Source organism: Eremothecium sinecaudum, chromosome VI (assembly GCF_001548555.1).
Source record: "Eremothecium sinecaudum strain ATCC 58844 chromosome VI, complete sequence".
In the NCBI taxonomy this organism is placed as follows: Eukaryota; Fungi; Ascomycota; class Saccharomycetes; order Saccharomycetales; family Saccharomycetaceae; genus Eremothecium; species Eremothecium sinecaudum.
This window is the reverse complement of record NC_030897.1, coordinates 491582-511148: the sequence shown is the minus strand read 5'-3', so window position 1 is coordinate 511148 and position 19567 is coordinate 491582. Positions and strand designations below refer to the sequence as shown.

At 40.0% G+C, this 19567-nt stretch overlaps 16 protein-coding genes and 1 non-coding gene across 17 annotated transcripts; 7 read left to right on the top strand and 10 right to left on the bottom strand.

Annotated features, from left to right (window-relative positions):
* Positions 1–207: 207 nt before the first annotated feature.
* On the bottom strand, positions 208–540 carry MED11 (Med11p; the record flags this gene model as incomplete). The annotated part of the gene is made up of 1 exon (XM_018133083.1): positions 208–540. The coding sequence occupies one exon, from the start codon at positions 538–540 to the stop codon at positions 208–210; it is 333 nt and encodes a 110-aa protein (XP_017988791.1).
* A 156-nt stretch (positions 541–696) lies between these two features.
* AW171_hschr63768 (bifunctional folylpolyglutamate synthase/dihydrofolate synthase) lies at positions 697–1974 on the top strand (the record flags this gene model as incomplete). The annotated part of the gene is made up of 1 exon (XM_018133084.1): positions 697–1974. The coding sequence occupies one exon, from the start codon at positions 697–699 to the stop codon at positions 1972–1974; it is 1278 nt and encodes a 425-aa protein (XP_017988790.1).
* Positions 1975–1998: 24 nt separating this feature from the next.
* Positions 1999–2877, bottom strand: AW171_hschr63767 (putative peptide hydrolase; the record flags this gene model as incomplete). Its single annotated transcript, XM_018133085.1, has 1 exon — positions 1999–2877. One exon carries the CDS (start codon positions 2875–2877, stop codon positions 1999–2001), a length of 879 nt encoding a protein of 292 aa, XP_017988789.1.
* A 180-nt stretch (positions 2878–3057) lies between these two features.
* RCI50 (Rci50p) lies at positions 3058–4485 on the top strand (the record flags this gene model as incomplete). The annotated part of the gene is made up of 1 exon (XM_018133086.1): positions 3058–4485. The coding sequence occupies one exon, from the start codon at positions 3058–3060 to the stop codon at positions 4483–4485; it is 1428 nt and encodes a 475-aa protein (XP_017988788.1).
* Positions 4486–4686: 201 nt separating this feature from the next.
* OCT1 (metalloendopeptidase) lies at positions 4687–7002 on the top strand (the record flags this gene model as incomplete). Its single annotated transcript, XM_018133087.1, has 1 exon — positions 4687–7002. The coding sequence occupies one exon, from the start codon at positions 4687–4689 to the stop codon at positions 7000–7002; it is 2316 nt and encodes a 771-aa protein (XP_017988787.1).
* A 97-nt stretch (positions 7003–7099) lies between these two features.
* ASC1 (40S ribosomal protein RACK1) lies at positions 7100–8264 on the bottom strand (the record flags this gene model as incomplete). The annotated part of the gene is made up of 2 exons (XM_018133088.1): positions 7100–7522; positions 7731–8264. 2 exons carry the CDS (start codon positions 8262–8264, stop codon positions 7100–7102), a joined length of 957 nt encoding a protein of 318 aa, XP_017988786.1.
* On the bottom strand, positions 7586–7675 carry AW171_hschr63764. The gene has a single exon (XR_001930117.1). It is a non-coding gene; the product is annotated as an HFLSNR24 (small nuclear RNA).
* Positions 8265–8742: 478 nt separating the features above from the next.
* Positions 8743–10818, top strand: APL2 (Apl2p; the record flags this gene model as incomplete). The annotated part of the gene is made up of 1 exon (XM_018133089.1): positions 8743–10818. One exon carries the CDS (start codon positions 8743–8745, stop codon positions 10816–10818), a length of 2076 nt encoding a protein of 691 aa, XP_017988785.1.
* Positions 10819–10951: 133 nt separating this feature from the next.
* CMC1 (Cmc1p) lies at positions 10952–11275 on the bottom strand (the record flags this gene model as incomplete). The annotated part of the gene is made up of 1 exon (XM_018133090.1): positions 10952–11275. One exon carries the CDS (start codon positions 11273–11275, stop codon positions 10952–10954), a length of 324 nt encoding a protein of 107 aa, XP_017988784.1.
* Positions 11276–11473: 198 nt separating this feature from the next.
* MRPL31 (mitochondrial 54S ribosomal mL60 domain-containing protein) lies at positions 11474–11875 on the top strand (the record flags this gene model as incomplete). Its single annotated transcript, XM_018133091.1, has 1 exon — positions 11474–11875. The coding sequence occupies one exon, from the start codon at positions 11474–11476 to the stop codon at positions 11873–11875; it is 402 nt and encodes a 133-aa protein (XP_017988783.1).
* Positions 11876–11950: 75 nt separating this feature from the next.
* Positions 11951–12613, bottom strand: SPC24 (kinetochore-associated Ndc80 complex subunit SPC24; the record flags this gene model as incomplete). The annotated part of the gene is made up of 1 exon (XM_018133092.1): positions 11951–12613. The coding sequence occupies one exon, from the start codon at positions 12611–12613 to the stop codon at positions 11951–11953; it is 663 nt and encodes a 220-aa protein (XP_017988782.1).
* Positions 12614–12729: 116 nt separating this feature from the next.
* On the top strand, positions 12730–12942 carry HSK3 (Hsk3p; the record flags this gene model as incomplete). Its single annotated transcript, XM_018133093.1, has 1 exon — positions 12730–12942. The coding sequence occupies one exon, from the start codon at positions 12730–12732 to the stop codon at positions 12940–12942; it is 213 nt and encodes a 70-aa protein (XP_017988781.1).
* Positions 12943–13070: 128 nt separating this feature from the next.
* Positions 13071–14396, bottom strand: CTK1 (cyclin-dependent serine/threonine protein kinase CTK1; the record flags this gene model as incomplete). Its single annotated transcript, XM_018133094.1, has 1 exon — positions 13071–14396. One exon carries the CDS (start codon positions 14394–14396, stop codon positions 13071–13073), a length of 1326 nt encoding a protein of 441 aa, XP_017988780.1.
* Positions 14397–14732: 336 nt separating this feature from the next.
* Positions 14733–15242, bottom strand: SDH3 (succinate dehydrogenase cytochrome b subunit SDH3; the record flags this gene model as incomplete). Its single annotated transcript, XM_018133095.1, has 1 exon — positions 14733–15242. The coding sequence occupies one exon, from the start codon at positions 15240–15242 to the stop codon at positions 14733–14735; it is 510 nt and encodes a 169-aa protein (XP_017988779.1).
* Positions 15243–15500: 258 nt separating this feature from the next.
* On the bottom strand, positions 15501–16130 carry AW171_hschr63755 (HFL074Wp; the record flags this gene model as incomplete). The annotated part of the gene is made up of 1 exon (XM_018133096.1): positions 15501–16130. One exon carries the CDS (start codon positions 16128–16130, stop codon positions 15501–15503), a length of 630 nt encoding a protein of 209 aa, XP_017988778.1.
* Positions 16131–17520: 1390 nt separating this feature from the next.
* On the top strand, positions 17521–18222 carry SNF7 (ESCRT-III subunit protein SNF7; the record flags this gene model as incomplete). Its single annotated transcript, XM_018133097.1, has 1 exon — positions 17521–18222. The coding sequence occupies one exon, from the start codon at positions 17521–17523 to the stop codon at positions 18220–18222; it is 702 nt and encodes a 233-aa protein (XP_017988777.1).
* A 124-nt stretch (positions 18223–18346) lies between these two features.
* SED5 (t-SNARE syntaxin) lies at positions 18347–19333 on the bottom strand (the record flags this gene model as incomplete). Its single annotated transcript, XM_018133098.1, has 1 exon — positions 18347–19333. The coding sequence occupies one exon, from the start codon at positions 19331–19333 to the stop codon at positions 18347–18349; it is 987 nt and encodes a 328-aa protein (XP_017988776.1).
* Positions 19334–19567: the final 234 nt, after the last annotated feature.

Here is a 19567-nt window from a genome sequence, read left to right as displayed (position 1 = left end):
TTAGGTAAGTTACTAATTAATGTTCGGATGGATAAACGATGATTACTATAGCATTTAATAGCGAATACCATAATATATGTAATACCTAAGAGTATTATTAACGGTTAATTATCTAGTCCTAAAACAAGGCTTTTATTGACGGACTGGGTAAGATATAGTTCAGAACATTAAAAATGGTAATAAATTCTAAACTATACGTAAAGTACTTCATCCAAGATGTTTTTCCAACTTGCTGAACTGCTCTAGCATCATTTCCTGGTCCTGACCAACAGCCTTTTTGCTTATATTTATAGGCAGTAATTGAGTACCAACTGCATCATCAAGTAACTTAATTTCGTTCCTTAATGCTACCGTACTACCTTCTAAGGTTTTATAGTATTCACGAACATGCTGCTGGAACTGTGGTCTTAAGTTTAGGCCTCTCTTCAGTTCCATTAGAGTGGAAATGCTTTGTTGTGCATAGTGTAGTATTGAGCTTAAGTCTCGATCAATCTTATCCAAAGCACGCAAACGTTCTTTAACAAACTCCGGCTGGGGCATATCGTCACAACTATACTTTCTCCGAACGGTTGAACTGTAAATCTGTGTTTTGCATTACGTACGAGTGTGTACTTCATTTAATAGTGCTGCTACTAATGTTAAAATAGATAACTAAAAACCACTGTAATAACTACAGAAAACGAACCAAGCTCATTAATGACAGCAACGACAATTGAATTCACATTAAATGGCATCCGGAATCTTCTTAATGCTGTCGGAAATCCTCAACATGGATTGAGGGTATTACATGTTACCGGTACTAATGGTAAGGGCTCTGTATGCTCTTACCTATCGTCAATTTTGATGATGGATAGGAACCTGAGGATAGGAAAATTTAATTCTCCCTATTTGGTGCATGCTCGGGATGCTATCACAATCAATAACATTCCCATTTCTGAAGATAGTTATTCATCAATCAAGACTGAGTTCCTAAAGTATAACAAAGGTATCGGCTGTTCCGACTTTGAGATTGACACATGCATCGCGCTTAAATACTTCCAACAGAAAAAATGCAACTGGTGCATTTTAGAGGTTGGCATTGGCGGCCTAGTTGATGCGACGAACGCTGTAGATGGAAAGGGTAAAGTATGTGGATTCACCAGTATTTCACTTGATCACCAAAAGTACTTGGGCGATGACGTTTTGTCAATTGCGCAACACAAAGCAGGCATTCTGACTCCTGGAGCTGCATTTGCGGCTGTTGATGGTAGTAATGGTCCTGAAGTAATTAAGGCGATTAAAGACGCTAGTGAGCTTGTTGGGGCGGAGTTAAAGGTGGCGTCGGTTGACAACATTTCTGGCATGATTGCGACGGACACATGGGGCGCTATTCCCAGCAATCTTACGCCTTTACTTGGTAACTACCAGCGCAATAATTTAAGCGTTGCACTTGCAATGGTAGACTATATCGCTAAGGCTGGTGAGCTAGACATTACGCGCGACCAGCTTTTGGAGGGCATTCAAAACACTAAATGGGCTGCGAGATTGCAAAAAGTAGATTTATGCTACAGTCAGGGTAAAAAAGTCCAAGTACTGATGGATGGTGCCCACAATGCGAACGCTGCCGAGCAGCTAGGCCGATTCCTTGACGAAGAGTATAGAACAGCTCCCGATGAGCCGCTATGTTTTCTTTTAGGTCTGTCTGAAGGAAAGGATGCAGCATTATTATTCAAACCCATTGTACATGAAAATGATACTGTAATTGTGACAAAGTTTACAGAAACAGATGCCAATTCCTGGGCAAAGGCGGCTAGTATTGAAGCAGTCTCAAAGCAACTTGAAAGCATTACCAAAAATATAGTACCTGTTGAAGTTGCTTGGGATGCAGTTGAACTCGCAGCTGAAAAATATGCAACAGATAAGAAGTTAGTCATTTGCGGGTCGTTATATCTATGTGGCGAAATTCTCAAATACCATGAACAAAACTCCAACTAAACTATGTAAACATTATGCACAAATTTATGACCTTTTTTTTTTTGAATTCCGTAGAAGTTCAACAATATCCCTATGAGGGATGATTTTACGCTTTTTGAGGTTTTTTACTGGTGATTCATCTTTCACTGTTATCTCTTCTTCCACCTTTATTATGCCCGGAATTGCAGGTTCTGTGCTCTTCTTGACTTCTGGAAAGAAAACCTTAATCCCTGTATTCAATGGCTCCATCAAAGCCTTGTAGTTTTGAGACACTTTGCCCACTTCTAATGGAACCCTATAATGTTCCATGATATTAGAATCAAATTTAGGACTCAGGATTCTGGATAGATATTCCTCGTCCCAATCCTGCTTGTCATCATCAAGCCATGCTTCCCATTCTGATGACCCAGGCTCCAAAACGACTGGCATACGTTTGTGGAGCCACTGAAGAGCCTTGGGAGCAGGTCCAGTCACAATTGTAAAGCTTAATATATTTTCTCCGCCTTCTACTTTAACCTCATCGAACATGCCCGCAAGGAACGCAACATTGCCATCTTTACGCCGGACAAAATAGGGAACCTTTTTTGATTGCTTCGTCTCCCATTCGTAATACCCAGATATTGGAACAACACATCGTGAACTTTTAATTACCTTAGACCACATTTTACTTGTTAAAACCGTCTCAGCTCTTGCATTAAAAGTTTTATATTGTTGTGCTTTGGTAATAGCCTTAGTCCAATGTGGAATAAGTCCCCAGTTCATCAATAAAACCTTATTGGAATGATAAACAGGGCTAGATTTAGTTGGAGCAACATTGTATGATGGCTTAAAACGAGGAGGCTGGCTCTTTACCGTAAGGCGCCGGTCTTCGAACTGGGCCATTAAATCATCTTGGTTGAAATCAAGTGCAAATCTACCACACATAATAGCTATGAGTACCTATTACATCGCTTTCAATCAGCATTAATTTTTTTTATTTATGGTTTTCTATGCTAACCCCTCTTTCTTAACAGAATTCCATTTCTAATTTTTTATGCAAATGAGGTTCAAGACATTCCTCACCTCACACAACATATACTGGTAACAACCTTAATAAGCACCTGAATGATGTTGCGATCCATCGAAAGGTTTACTTTTAGTAGGTTTGTAAGACCTAAGCCGTTTCAACGAACTAGAACGGCTAAGCTGAGCACATATTATAGACCTATCAATAACAACCTGCCTATAAAGAAGTCAAATAAATTGCTAATAACAGCCAGTGGTTTATCTGCAATTGCATTAGGGCTATGGTATTTCTATTGGCCTCACCATAAGTTTCCATCACCAGTTGCCAAATTACTTCGTAAAGCTCTTTGGGAAGAAAGTGATAGGAAAGGTAATGACTACCACTCTGCTTTAAAGTATTATATTGATGCACTAGAGAAATGTGATGAACTTCAAATGGAACCAATCTCCGATGAGTACACGGGTATTCAAATTAAGATTGCTGAGATGTATGAGAAAATGAATATGCACCAGGAAGCTTACACAATTTACCTCGAAATGTTGCACCGGTATTACGAGGCCTTGATGACTGAAGGTAAAATTACTAAAGCAATGAGGCCTCATTTTATCCAAAAAGATCTAAGGGCGTTAATTAAAGCTCTTGAAATGAATCAGAATGTAGCTCAGGGGAAGAAACTGTTACTAATGCACTTGTTGCTCGCCCAAGAGGAGATTTTATTGAGGTCTCCAGAGTTAAAGAAGTTCTTCGCTCGAAGAAAGGAGGAGGCAGCTACTGTTAAGGACAAAGAGCAGTTACAGCAAATGCGGTACAAGAACTTTAAATCGCATGTAAATGGGGAAAATATAAAGCTGGATGAGAATGGTAACATGATTTTGGACCTGCAGAAAGACAGTAGTGCATGGCATCCATTTAAAGAAGAATTCTTTACTGCCAGAGACTTGTATACGGTGTATTGTCTATCCACAAACGATCTTCCTTCGGCTTTGAGTTCCAAACTAACTACAGTAGAGTGGATGGTAATGGCAGATATGCCTCCAGGCCAAATTTTACTTTCGCAAGCAAACTTGGGCTCATTGTTATACCTTGAGGCTGAGAGAACAGAGGCTATTCTGTACAAAATGGAAGAGGAATTTAAAGGTAAAGAAAAGTCAAACAAGGATATTCAACTATTAAGAACGCTACACAGTAAACGTAGCGCTTTAATGGACATGGCTACAACCTCTTACCAGAGTATTATTACCTTCGCGAAGAAAAACAAGAAGTTAAGGTTCCATGCCAAAGAAATGATGGATTCCTCCGCATCTCAGGCGGTTGCTTTATCCACATATGGACTAGGAGTTATAAATCTACACCAAGGGCAGCTTTCAGTATCAGAGAAACTTCTTTTGGACGCGATAGCATTAGCTAAAGATACTGATTTCCATGACTTAACGAAGGAAGCAAACCAAGAGTTGAATAAGTTAAAGCGAGCTAAAGAGGCTAAAGCTAAAGAATCAAATCGTAAAGGAGTCACTGATAACATCTAAATTGTCGATAAACCTTTTTTTTAAGCGTCAATATCCTCTGTTTTGTATATAATTTTATCAAGATTACAGACATTTTAAGATTAATAGAGCTTTCGTTTTTTAACATATATAATTGAAACTTCAGAACTCTATCAATAAAATACGTGCACACGAAAGTTAGAACATACAAAGTGCAAATTAGCTATATATCCATTGCTAATTATGATAGCTACACCGAGATTGATGAATCAATCATCGATTACCCGTTACCGTAAATGGTATGACTTTACCAAGAGGTTAATACACCGTAATATTAATAAAACCTCTCAATCATCTTTAAGAAAGGTTTTTGATGACCAAGAATATTGGGAAAATGCAAATTCTTCAACCTATGACTACTATCGTGCTAAGCTCAAAGCTGGAAGTAAGTATTTACTGAACACCGCTAATGTTCCTGCTGCTGAGACAGGTTTGTTCCAAAATTCGCTTTTAACATCACCAATTGGCCTACAACAGTTCACGAAAAGGTCACGTAAAGAAGCCGAAGACCTTGTGAACCTTATTAGAACTGATATGTCTGCGGATGGTATTAGAAACTATATTGTTAGGCTCGATCAGTTGAGTGACATTTTATGCCGAGTAATAGATCTTTGTGAGTTTATTAGAGCAGCTCATCCCGATGAGAAGTTTGTGACAACTGCTCAAGAGTGTCATGAACAGATGTATGAGGTAATGAATATTTTAAACACGGATGTATTCTTGTGGAAACATCTTAAGAAGGTCCTATCAGAAGGTAGTATTCGATCGCAGCTAACCGATGAGGAGGTGCGTGTGGGTATTATTTTACTCGAAGATTTCGAGAAGTCGGGTATATATATGAATCCTGAGGTTAGAGAGCAATTTATACAATTGGCGCAGGATATTAGCATTGTGGGACAGGAGTTTAATTCCAATACTGAATATAATGGAGTTAGTCATGTGAAGATATGCGCGGAAGAGCTAGAAGCTTCCGGCATGAACCGCATGTTGTTTAAGGATATTCCCAAAGACGTTTATGGAACTAAATATAAAGTTCCAACTACTGGAGGGGTCCCATATGTCTTTTTGAGGTCATGTCCATCAGAGGCCATTAGAAAGAAGATTTGGAATGCAATGTATAGTTGCCCGAAAAAGCAAATAAAACGGTTGGAGGCACTTATGACGTTGAGAAAAGACTTGGCTAAAAGTATGGGCAAGAAGAGTTACGCAGCATATCAAATGGAAGGCAAAATGGCTAAATCACCAAAGAATGTCCAGGACTTTATCAACACTTTAATTGCATACACGAAGCCATTGGCAACTGAGGAACTAAAACCATTGGCCGATATGAAAAACGAACATCTGTGCCGTACCTCAACCGATGTATTAAGTACTGTTCGTCCATGGGATAGAGATTACTATGGCTATCTTCATTCAATGTCAAAACGTACAAATATCAGCCCGGAAAGTCCCCCCATAAGCTCTTACTTTTCTCTTGGCGTGGTGCTTGAAGGAGTCTCAGGCTTGTTGCAAAGCATCTATGGAATCAAACTTGTGCCAATAGTTCCAAAGACGGGAGAAACTTGGGCACCCGACGTTAGGAAACTTCAAGTGGTATCGGAAACCGACGGAGTAATTGGAGTCATATATTGCGATTTGTTCGAACGTACGGGCAAAACCCCAAACCCTGCCCATTTCACGGTGTGCTGTTCCCGTCACCTTTACCTGGAAGAGAAAGATCTATCTAGGATGCAACTTGGGAGAGGATCTGATGGCAAGCTGTTCCAAATGCCCATTATCTCTCTTGTGTGTAACTTCACTCGAAGCAATATCGATGGAAATTCCGTATGTCTATTGCAGTTGAGCGAAGTAGAAACATTGTTCCATGAAATGGGCCATGCCATCCATACAATGGTTGGTAGGACGGAACTACAGAACACCAGTGGGACTAGATGCGTCACGGACTTCGTTGAGCTTCCAAGTATTTTAATGGAGCATTTCGCAAAGGACTCCCGAGTGTTATCAACAATTTCGAGTCATTACGTCACTGGGGAGCGGGTGCCTGACGAACTTCTTGCTGAATATCAACAAGAGAAACGCTTTTTACAACATACGGAAACCTTTGCGCAAATCAAAATGGCTTCCTTAGATCAAAAAGTGCACAGCTTCGAAGGTGAAACGGCTGATGCCGTTAAACTATACCACGAAGTGGAAAAAGAATTGCAAGTATTGGCTGATACTGAGAGTAACTGGTGTGGTAAATTTGGGCATTTATTCGGTTACGGAGCCACTTACTACAGTTATTTAATGGATCGCGCAATTGCAGCTAAAATTTGGAATTACCTCTTCGAAAACGATCCATTCAGCAGAGAAGGAGGTGAAAAGTTCAAAAACAGTGTACTCAAATGGGGCGGTAGCAGAGATCCATGGCATTGTATTGCTGACGCATTGGATGAACCACGCCTAGCTGAAGGAGACCAATGGGCAATGAAGTATATTGGTGAAGTTGAAAACATGTAAATAGGATAAATATATCAAAATATGTTATAACGACCATTATCTACCCGGGGAATTATGAATAATTTTACATAACTTTAACTAAGCCTAGTTACTACGCTTAGTTAGCGGTCATGACTTGCCAAGCTCTAATAACGTTGTCGGTGTAACCGGCAAACAAGGTTTGACCGTCAGCGGACCAGACCAAAGAGATAGCGTATGGCTCTTGAGCCTTGCTGTAACCAACAAACTCTGGCTTCAAGTCATCGACAACAGTTCTTTGTTGCAAGTCGAAGATCTTGATACCATCAGCAGTAGCAGCGGTCAACCAGTATCTGTTTGGAGAGAAAGCAACAGCAAAAACTTCGTCCTTAGCGTCCAAAGTGTACATAGCAGCTCTCTCGTTCAAGTTCCACAAGATGATTTGACCGTCCTTACAAGCGGAAGCGAAGATAGATCCATCTGGAGATGGTCTAACACTGTTAACGTAGTTGTTGTGACCAATAAAATCAGCCTCGATAGTGAAAGAGCTCAAGTTCCAGACCTGTTCAAATAGTTAGTAATTAATTCGTTCAAAAAAACTGCTAAGTGGTTTTCTTAATTGTCTTCCATCAGCGATCTTGGTGATATATGTTATGTCTCATTCGATGGGAAAACCAACGTCCGAAGTAGCAAATATATGTATTACATCATTTGAAAGACAAAAACCAAAACCACCCACAATAAAAATTAAAATTTCGTGTTTAACATACCTTAACAACCTTGTCCATACCAGCAGTGATAACACATGGTGGTTCATCAGCGTTTTCCTTTGGAGCAATTCTAGCGTGGGAAACCCAGTCGTTGTGACCCAACAAGGTAACAACACAGTCACCGTGGGTGTTCCACACCTTGACAGTCTTGTCACGAGAAGCAGAAACAATTTGAGTGTCACTAGTGTCGATAGAAACAGACATAACATCGGACTTGTGACCGACAAATCTGTTGATACAGTCACCAGTTTCCACGTTCCACAATCTCAAGGTCTTATCCCAAGAAGCAGACAAAGCGAACTTACCGTTCAAGGTCAAAGTACAGTCTTGGACAATGTGAGAGTGACCCTTGAATGATCTAACTGGAACACCGAATTGTTGCTCGTCACCAGTCAACTTCCAAGTGATCAAGGTCTTGTCACGTGAACCAGACAACAAGATGTTTGGTAAAGCTGGGGAAGTGGCCAAAGATGTAACCCACCCATTGTGACCCTTCAAGGTACCTCTTAGAACTAGAAACTCCTTCTTAGACATTGCTTCGCTAATGAATTACTGATTATTTCAACTGCTTGATGGTATAGATATCACGAAAGAGAATCTCGCATGAAAAATTTATATGGCATCGCACTATGCGTGGGTCTTTGTATGAAATCTGGGCAAACTTTAGATTCTAATATGTATTCCGTCCGTGCTGAAAGATACGCATAGTGGTGTTAAGGTGTACGCGAAATTTCTCGCACTAATTGGTTGGGACTGCTGCCATCCGAACATTTTTATAAAAAGATAAAAAATTTTCAAGTCTTGTTGTCGATTGTACGTAAGCACACACATGGACAGGTTTTAGGAAGTCTAAAGGGTGACATTTACCCTAAAATCACGTGCCACTTAATGCCGATCATAAGAAAACATTGTGCTGGCTACAACCCGGAAGAACAGCACGAAAGGGTTACCACGAGGTAGATAGCAGCCCAAGACCTTCCGGGACCTCTCCAGAGCATTAATTTAGACGCATATGGATAAGAAAATCAAGAAGTTTCTGAAGGATGCTGTACGCGTCGCACCTAAGATCTCGAATAAGGGGGAGCTGTTTGAATTGAAAAATGGGCTTGTCTCAAAGTACCCGCAAACACGTAAGGATGCGATTAAGAAGACAATTCAGCAAATGACAATTGGGAAAGATGTGTCTTCACTTTTTCCAGATGTTTTAAAGAACATTGCGACGCCTGACGTTGAACAAAAGAAATTGGTGTATTTATACATTATTAACTATGCGCAGACACATCCTGAACTCTGTATCTTGGCTGTGAATACTTTTGTCACTGATGCACAAGATCCCAATCCACTAATTCGCTGTATGGCAATTCGGACAATGTCCATGATTCGTGTTGACAAAATGCTAGGGCATGTGGAAGTTCCTCTGCGGAAGACGTTACAGGACGATAATCCATATGTTAGGAAGACAGCTGTTATTTGCGTTGCCAAACTATTTCAGCTAAACAGACAGCTCTGCAAGGAGTTGAATGTGATAACGGATTTAATCTCTGCATTGGACGATGAGAATCCCATGGTTGTTGCCAATACGGTTGCTGCGTTAACTGAGATATATGAGATGGAAAATACAGCGGTACCATTGTCTTTACTTATTGACTCGCATATGAAAAAATTCCTCACAGTACTAAACGAGTGCACTGAATGGGCAAGAATTACGATATTGTCTGCCTTGGCGCAGTACGGAGCCAGGGATTCTAGTGAAGCACAGGATATTATATTTCGCGTAACACCCCATCTCCAGCACGTTAATCCCGCTGTAGTTTTAGCATCTGTGAAGGTTTTGGTTAAGAACTTAGATATGTTGACTGCCGATGCACAGAAGCAATCGCTGGAGAAGGTTTCCACGGCATTGGTGTCGCTAATGAGTACCCCGCCAGAAATGCAGTATGTTGCCTTGAGAAATATCCGGATTTTGCTTCAGAAGTATCCTGAACTATTAGCTAAGGAATTGTGCATTTTTTATGTGAAGTTTAATGATCCTCTGTACATAAAACTGGAGAAGATGGATATCATGGTACGTCTAGCCTCGAATGCGAATACAAAGCAATGCACAATGCTGTTGAATGAGTTACGTGAATATGCTATGGAGTTTGAGCCAGAATTTGTGTCTAAGGCAATCCAGGCCATATCACAATTGACAATTAAGTTCTCTAACGGAAATTCACACCCAGATACGGCAAAGTTTTCCAACAAGGTGATGGAAATCCTTTGTAGTTTATTACAAGATAGAGACACGTTCCAGGACGAATGTTTGATTTCAATCTGTGATTTGCTCAGATTCAATCCAGATCTATCAAAGCTTCCGGTTTCCATTATATCGACTTGGACGGATGCTGAATCTCGCCTTGTTACTGATTATGGCAAGTGTAATTACATCTGGTTAGTTGGTGAACATCAGTTTTCGCAGGCAGAAGAGAAACTCCAACAATTCATCGAATCATTCCCACAACAAGGCCAATATACACAACTTGCATTATTGGTAACAGTCATGAAATTGCACAAAAAGTTGCCAGAGTCCACACTTCAGCATGTATTAAATCTTGCCGTAACCCAGACTCAGGATATTGATATCAGAGATATGGCGATTTTCTACTCGAGATGCTTATCGCTTCCTAATTCGAAGTCGCTAATTAAAGAGCTCTGCACAGCAAAGCTGCCAAACTTAACGAGCACCTTAGATCAGTTTTCCACCGAGTTGCTTCACACTTTATTGAATGAACTCTCAACATTATCTTCCATATATTACAAGCCTTTGTCCCAGTTCAAGAAGCATTTCCCCCAACAGAACCATTCCAACGGTAAAAATCTTGATTCCGTTAGTAAAGTCACCAACGCAGAAACTTTACTAGATTTAGAAGATACATCCAATACCGTCCCGAATACTGTAAATGTAGGAAGTGGCACACTTGCAGAGCTGAGCGATCTTTTCAATTTTAACGGCGATCCTCTACTTGATTCTTCTAATTCTAAGAAATCCACAGATAAAGAGACAGTGATGGCTAGTGGCAATTCAAAGGATTTATTAGATTTGTTTTAATGTAAGTATACACATAAATATACAGTGAATTTTCATCCTTCAGAACATTCCATCGCCATACTTTATAAAAGAAGCTGAACATAAAATTCCACATAAAATCGTAACAGTAATATTTCAAGTATACAATGATTTTCTAGCCTTTGCGCTCCTGAAGTTGCTTCTCCAGCTTCTGGATCTTCAGAAGAACTATCTTATCCCTTTCTTCGTCAAGGAATTTTGGATCATTTAGAAAGGGCATTAAACATTCCGACATTTCGTTCCTCAAGCTATTACACTTAGGGAATACCTTCACACCTTGTTGCCTAGAACATTCAACGAATGCCTTGATCTGCTGCTCACATTTTTGGTTAGACATCTTTCTTAGATTCTTCCTGGCCTGTTTTTCATCATCAGGGCCTAACATCCATACTGGAAGTCCATTATGAGATTTCGGTTGTTTTTGGTTGTTTTCAGACATTATTTAATACTCAATATGAGATCTAAGCACCTTCTAATATTGGTTTAACTATGTTCGATGGTTGTTATGTTATAATTTTATCTATGGCCGTTCCTCATGATGAAGTTTTAATACCAGCCCAAAAACTTTTTAAGATGCAGAACATTGCGAAAACACTAAATAGTAGTTTAAAAACACGAAGATTGAGCATCTGTTGCAATGTTCGGACCGTTTAAAGCATCTCAACCACTGTTAGGTGGTTTACTATGGAAAATACCTTGGAGGCTCTCTGCTCCAAGAAAGCAGAGACAAAGAAAGAGGCTTAAGGCTGTTGATAACGTTATATCACAATTGAATCTTGGACTTTATATGAAAAAAGCCCTAGAAGAGGATCCTAGCAAGACCTTTAAAGATGTTTTTACCAAAAAAAAAGTTGTTGTTAATGATGTGGGTGTATTGAAACAACTAAATGATCCATCCATCTTCCCTTCCGAGGCTCAGATGTCTAGTAAAGACAAATACACTGTATTCAGCAAACATTCTAGAGGGTATAGAAAAGGTATTCATAAAGTTCCAAAGTGGACCAAGGTATCTCATAGAGTAAATCCAGACAACTTCTGAGCCTATTGTACTGTTTTTCTTTAAAATAAAAAGCTTTGCATCCCTGTATATATATATATATCTGTGTATAATAGATTATATTCTATCCCAAACGTATTTCGTTCTGTAATAAGCGCTTATAGAATTGTCGTCCAGCGGTATGAGGTCTATCCCACTATTGGGATCCTTTTCTATCAGTACTTGGCTATTATCGATATCTAGGATGACCCCAAGAGAAGAGTATAGTTGTAGTTTCAGTACATTAGCGGATTCCCCTGGCGGTTGAGGCTCTTTGTTACTTTCACTTGAATATCCTAAATTTAGGTTACTTGACGGTTCAGAAGTCTCCAATAATCGGGATATGCCTTCTTCAAGGTCATTATGCATTTGAGCAAGCTGTTGCTCGAGAAGCTCCAGCTCCTTAGATAGCGACACCAGTTCCTGCGATTGCGACAGAGAGTCCAACTGCTGACTTTGTGATAATTGAATAGATCTCATCGCTTCTGTAGCCTTCAGTTTATCTGCTAGCCGCTTCTCCAGTGACAATAACTCTTGCGAATGCTTTGCTTGTAATTGCTGTGTTCTATGGGTAATTTGTTTCAAGTTCTCTTCGGTAGCGGTTAGGAGCTGTAAGTCGTGAGATATTGAGAAGTTCTCTCTCGTTTGACGAAGTAGACTTGCTGGATCTTCCAGCATATCCGATGGTAGTTCATGGGCATCCATCATTGGCATTGTTTCTTTTGGATTCTGTAGGAGCATCGTGATCGATAATCGCTGCGTATATTATTTAAAGTTTCGCAATGATTATTTAAAAAGTCGGATTGTAATCAACGGTGAACATCTGCAACAAAATAGAACTATACCCGATACGTACTATGTCCTCAAATCCTACTAAGAAGCGGCACTATGCTCAGCTTTCACAACAATTGCAACTCCTTCAAAAGAATTTGGAGGCTACAGCGAATCATGTCGAGACGATGTCAACCCAATGTAATGAATATCTGGTAAACAAACTTGGCAAAATTCAAGCATCCTGGTTTATCGGTGGTAACCGCTGCTTTGAGCAAGAAATGTTGGGAAAACATTGAAATTTTATATTATTTAGATATATCTTACAAGTTCATTAGCGGAAAGGTGAAGTTGGGTACATATGTATGTAACAAATAAGTACATGATGGAAAATGCGGTAAATGTCTAAGACTTATTTTTGACTTTTTTAAGGATTATCAGTCACAGCAGCAGCAGCAGCAGCCTTTTTGCTTTCTTCGCGCTCCCTACGCCTCTGCTTTCTTGCCTCAAACTCATGACATCCATCAAAATCTCCAAGGTCTAATGGTTCTGGTTTAGGGAGCTCATGGAAATATACACTTTTTAATGCATCTGTTGCAGAGAATCTCTTCTTCTGATCGTAAGACAATAATCCTTTGGCCAGTTCCTTGCAACTCTGAGTGGGCAATAGCCCTTCGACCTTTTCGTCAAATTTGTTTGGGTACCGTTCTTTTTGCTGAGGTATCATCATGAACCACCACGGCATGTCAAAGAATGCAGGCCATTGTTCAACTGATGGAGTACCTAATATTTGGAAAATGCATTTCAGTTGTTCTAATTCATTAGTGCCCTGGAACAAGGCAGTCTTCAGGAATAGCTCAACTAGCAGACAACCACATCCCCACATGTCTACCTCAGTACCATAGTTCGTGGTACCAAGCAGTAGTTCTGGAGGTCTATACCATAGTGTTATAACTCGATTGGTGTAGTCCGGTTCCTGTTTCATCTTACGGGCCAACCCAAAGTCAGTGATTTTCAGCTTGCCCTTATTATCAATCAAAATATTGGAGCCCTTAATATCTCGGTGAAGTATTCTGCTCTCATGCAAATATTCCATTCCTTTTAGTAATTGTCTAAAAAGATGCTTGCAGTTAGCCTCGGTAAAACTGATCTCTTTATTCATCAGTAGTCCACTAAGATCGTTGTCGGCGTACTCAAATATCATATATACAGTCTTTTGTGCCTCGCACATAATTTCAGCAATGGTGCTAACGTTTTCATGCTGGCATTGTTGAAGTAGTTTAATCTCGCGAATAGAAGTTATAGGGAATCCATCTCGTTCAGTTTCCAGTCGAAGCTTTTTTAATGCAACTAGTTTGTTCGTGTAAACGTTTCGACATTTATATACCTTACCATACGTTCCCTCACCAACTTGAGTGATTCTCTCATAACTAGACTCTATTGAATGCGTATGAATGATTGTAGCCACGGGGACACGTAATGCTGCTGGACCAGATGGTGGCGGTACAATTGTAGCACTGGAATTATTATTATAGCGGGAACCTGGTGTTTTTGTCCTCGGCTGTTCCCTATGAGGTTGAAAACGGGATGTTGGCTGTGGTGGACCAGGTGCCGACGGGCTTGGATTATTGTACCGTGAACCTGAGGGGGCTTGGCGGTGGTGATGATGGTGCGGTCTCTTATTCGGAAAGTAAAAATCGCCGCCATTTCGACGCTTGAAGCTCCCATTTCTCTTTTTGCTATTGGATGACATTGCAGCAGTTCTATGAGAGGCTTTGTTGACACCTAATGGCTGCTACTAGGCAAGTTTAGACCTACTTTTGGGTTGTGGTTCATATGCGAGGGTATTTTAAAGAGACGAAAAGAAAAATCCAGTTCATTAAATTCGGTGCGCCATGTCGGACATCGCTTAGAAATCTCAACAATTAGAGCATTACAAAGGGTTAAGAGGTTGCCAGTAATGCTAAAATCACATTCTAGTATCACTGTAGCCATCTAGGAGACGTACTCTTTTGTCAATAAAGTATTACTTATACTCTGTTGTAATAAAATAAATACTAAAATATGTACTCAGCCATATAAATAAAGGTTACCAAAACATAAATAACGTGCCCGCTGCTGCGGTGAAGGCTAGTACTGCATACCCTGTACGGTACACGCCTTTTAAGGTCAATTCTCTACCTGTATCCCAAATCAAGTGTCTTACACCGTTACCAAGGTGGAAAGCAAATAAATAGGCGGCAGAACCCTTAATAGTGTAATCAGCCCAAACAGGCATATGGTTATTATACCAGTGAGTGAAGTTTTCGGCTGTTAGCCCCAAGTCTAATAGTGCAGAGGCCCCAAAGGCGATCGTTGCAGCGTAAAAGCCGCCCGCTAAAATCACTCCAGAAATACGATGGACGGAAGATAAATACCATGTCAATTGCGGCTGGTAAATAGTCAAATGAGGGGACACAGGTCTGTTTTTACGTTGTGCAATAAGAATTTCCTGAGCTTTTTCGCTTGAGGTTTTAACGGTAGATAGACCTCTACGCATTACGCTAGAGAGCCCCGTTGTAGAAGGTTTTAAAAACAATTTCATCTGAGTAGCATACATAGCGATCGGAAGTCCTGACAGCTGATAATATGATTTCGAGTATCCTAGAGTTCTTACTACTTATCATTTATGTAAATGTTATGTATTTAGAATGTTTTTCCTTTATTCATGGACCGGCTTCGATCACGCTGAGCTCGGGGAAATTCGGGGCCGAGTTACCGTCACGTGATAAATGGAGAGGGATACTCCTCGGTACGGCAAAAGGGCTGCAAGGATGACCAGTGAGTTACCAATGAGTTACCAATGAATTGGCTAATATTAATCCATGCCTTTGAGGACCTCGGTTAGTTTGTCCATAAGAAGAAGCTCTTCTGGTGCAAGGTCGTCGGGAACAGCTGATGACATAGACTGTGGACCTGGCGAAAGCTTGGTTCCAGCACCGAGCATTACGTCGTGGTGTGCATCCTTGAGTATTTGAGCGGGCGAACAATCGCGCGGATGTCCCCGGGCAACAACACTTGTCTTTTTCCTACGCTTTGAGGTGTTCACAAGCATTGATTCCAACACAGTAAGTGAAGACGAACGCTGCGCAACATGAGTACGGCGCGAAACACCTGTCTGGTGCTGCAGCAGACGTGTGTATAAATCAATCTCCTGTTTGAGTTTGCTTATAATGCTATGGAGCCTATCGTTTTCTTGTTTTACAGAATTGTACTCCTGCTGGAGCAAATCATCTGTATCTCTGCATATTGACTTTTGAAGCGTGATATGTGATCCAACCGTACGAGGGGTAGAAGGAAGTGCCGCTTTGCTAGACTCTAGTCCATTTTGTGAATCATATTTTCCACATACTTTCTCAATAGGCGGCGGCTGCTGTCGCAGTTTTTCAGTTAAAAGTAGATCCCGAGCTCTATTTGCCGAATCCTGTTCTATGCTATGGGTTTCCATTAATATTAATATAAACTTACTGTCCTTAGTCTTGGCCTAGGGCCCTACTGACTATTTTTACTCTTTTAATAAGTTTCATCAGCAGACCATTCAATATTAGATCTCGGTTAGAATAGGGTGAGCTTATCGCCGCTACCCGGAGGAAGAGAGTCCTCATTATATACGAACTACCGACGGGATTTTTTTTTTTACTTTCTGCGCGGCTATTAAAAACGTTGAGCTTATGAGACGAATCATATAGTCTTGGCCGGAGTAGCCCTCAGCCTAAGCCGTTTCTCCTTTACAATTTCAAAACTAATGGTAAAACCTCTACCTTTGTAATTATGCTTAAAAAATAGACTAAAAGCGCGGACATAGAAATAACCCATAATGGATTTAAGATCAACTCTAAAATACTCTCATTCCGTAGGTAACTACTATTATATAATCCCCGGAACTCTAAAAGAACTTAAAGATGTGTAACTTTTAACTACTCCCATTATCAAGAACTGTATAAAATATTATGAACATAACGCTAGATGTGTATTAATAATCACCAATGGAGCCAAAAAAAAAATACTAGGTAAAATACATCATATTAATATAACTTCCCTAATATAATATATATATATATATATATATATGTATATATACCGCGGCAAAAAATAATAAAAACTCAGGGACTAGGTATGTTCCCACCAAATATAACTGTAAAACATTCGGTAACCGCCAATGGCTAGTATAAACCCTAAACCTGAAACTTAAAAAGTGCGGTTATTAGATCACTTTGTCGGTTCATCATCGTGAATAGAGTTTATTCTCAAAATAACTCTCTTCCTACACTAACAAGTGTATATTCTCCCTCTCATGCCCACTACGTTGTATACTATACGTTAGCCCGGCATCGTATAGCACGTGACTAAATCGTGTGATACGAAAGCCGTCTCCATTTATTTACAGTACCTTACTGAAAGACAAAGACCGAAGTTCTCCCTACCTCTATTCCCCCCCCCCCCCCCCCCCCCCCCCCCCCCCCCCCCGAACATTAAAAGCACCATAATCCCAGTGGTTATTTACCTAGTTTTACTGGTATCAAAAATATCTAGGTTAAAAATAACGAAACCCGTAGGTTTAGTCGAAATCAAACACGTTCATTATCGCATTTTAAACTAATTTCGTATACGTTGATACTGTTTTTTTAAATATAACTGAAGACTGACCTACTCACATCAGTAAATTCCGGTTCCAAGACTTGTATTAAGGATATTACTACCAAGTTTGAACTTCAATAATATTATAGTATACTATATTTGAGTTATAGTATATTAGAATCCTGGGCTTTTTAATAGCATCAAATTCTGTTTGAGCTCTGATCTTTATTTCCAATTGCAATCTTTGAAGGCATAATAACATGTGGTCATACATATTTGGTGGAAGAGGTAAACAAAAGAAGGAGTTACCTAAAAAGGCTATATTAGACCTCCGTGAACATATACAACTATTATCGAAAAAGCAATCTCATTTACAGACCCAAATTGCAACCCAAGAACAAAGTGCTAGGCAGTTTTTGTCTAAGGGTAACAAGACTATGGCTAAAAATGCCCTTAAAAGAAAAAAGTTATTTGAAGGTCAATTGAATAAGATCGATGGGCAAATGGATTCTCTAGAACAGCAACTATATTCGATAGAAAATGCAAACTTGAACCTAGAGACAATGAAGGCCATGAAGCAGGGTGCATCCGCTATGAAACACATACATGCTGGTTTAGATGTGGAAAAGGTGGACGAGGCAATGGACGAGATTCGCGACCAGGTAGAGCTGGGAGAAGAAATCAGCGAAGCTATATCAAGACCTTTGTACGTGGGCGTTGCAGATATTGATGAGGATGAACTTGATGAGGAGTTGGATATGCTAGCACAAGAGGAGACAGCGAAGAAGGTTGCACAGCCTGGCGCTGCGTCACCTGCAGCTAAGGTATCCTTGCCATCAGTTCCAACTGGTAACCTATCAGAACAAGCACAGGCCAATAGTAACCAGGGAGAAGGAGTCGTGGAAGACGAGGATGAGGATGAACGAGCATTGAAAGAACTGCAGGCGGAAATGGGACTATGAGTGTACCCTTTCTTATGATGTAGAATAGCTTTTGTGAATACAGGTAAATAATTTTTTTTTTGTTTAATGGAAAGAGGAGAAGATTATTAACATTACTTACTCTATGCACGCGCTTATCACTTGGTCAACTTATCAATACCCAAATTAAAAAGAATATGAAGATGATAGCAAAGATCTTCACCGCCATCCAACGATTGCTACTGATTCTATCTAAGTACTTCAATAGTTCCCTTTGGGCACCGCTTATATTTAAATCGATATCTTCAACATTTGCATCGATTCTTTGAATTGTCTCGCCTTGTTCTTGGACCATGTGTGCTAATTGTTGGAATAAATTACCCACTTCTTGTATAGTAGATTCGATCGTCTCCACTGCACGACTCCTTTCATGTAAATATATTTGATTCGCGTTTTGTTGTTCTTCGAGAAGGAGAGCTTGTTCGCTGGGGAAGATAAGTTGGTCGGACGCACTTGCATTACTTCTGCTATCCTCTTCTATAACGCTACTCATAAAGGGGTTTGCACTATTATAGGAAACCGCAGTTGCTGCTGCTGCAGTTAGATTTCTTCCAACATCACCTTGCATTGATCCTCCAGGTCCCTTAGTGCCATCGCTTCCTATCCGTTCCCATCTATCTTTGTTCGCAATCTCCAACTTTTGACGCGCTTCAAGGACACTTTTGAAATCTCCACTAACGTTCTTCATCTTAGTATTTAATAAATTTACCACGTTTTTTGTATGCTGTATTGCCTGTGTAGCCCCTTTGCTTTCCAAACTACCATTCTTGGAGCAATGTTTTGAAAGCTCGGTCATTTCATGTTCTATATTATGTATCCTCCGCCTAATTAAGTATGTCATCTCTGCAATTTCAATCGGATTGTCATTAAACATTGGTTTTCGCTTGGCTAACTGGGCAAGTTTCCCTAGCAATTGAGCTACTTCTGCAATGTGGTGTGAAATTTGAGAAGCACGCTGCTGAAACTCTGATTTCTTTAGGGGTTGAGGTTCTCTTTCTTGCCCACCACCGAGACCATTCAGCTGTTTAGCATGTCTCTTGCTGTAGGTAGTCACCGACTGCTGGAATTCAAGTGTACGATCTTTAATATCCATGCTCTTATTAATAATCGTCTATACTCAATATAGAACCCAGAAAGTGTACAGACCTCTTTATTACAATAAAATATCCAAAGTTCTGGTATTTACTGGCGTTTATACAGTTATCAGCTTTTGAAAAAGGGAATGTAAATTCTAAATCGAAGTTAAATCAATAACAAGTTACCCGAACATTAATATTTGGCAAAGCGGTAAACAAAAGTAGAAGTACTTGTGTTAACTAGATAAAAG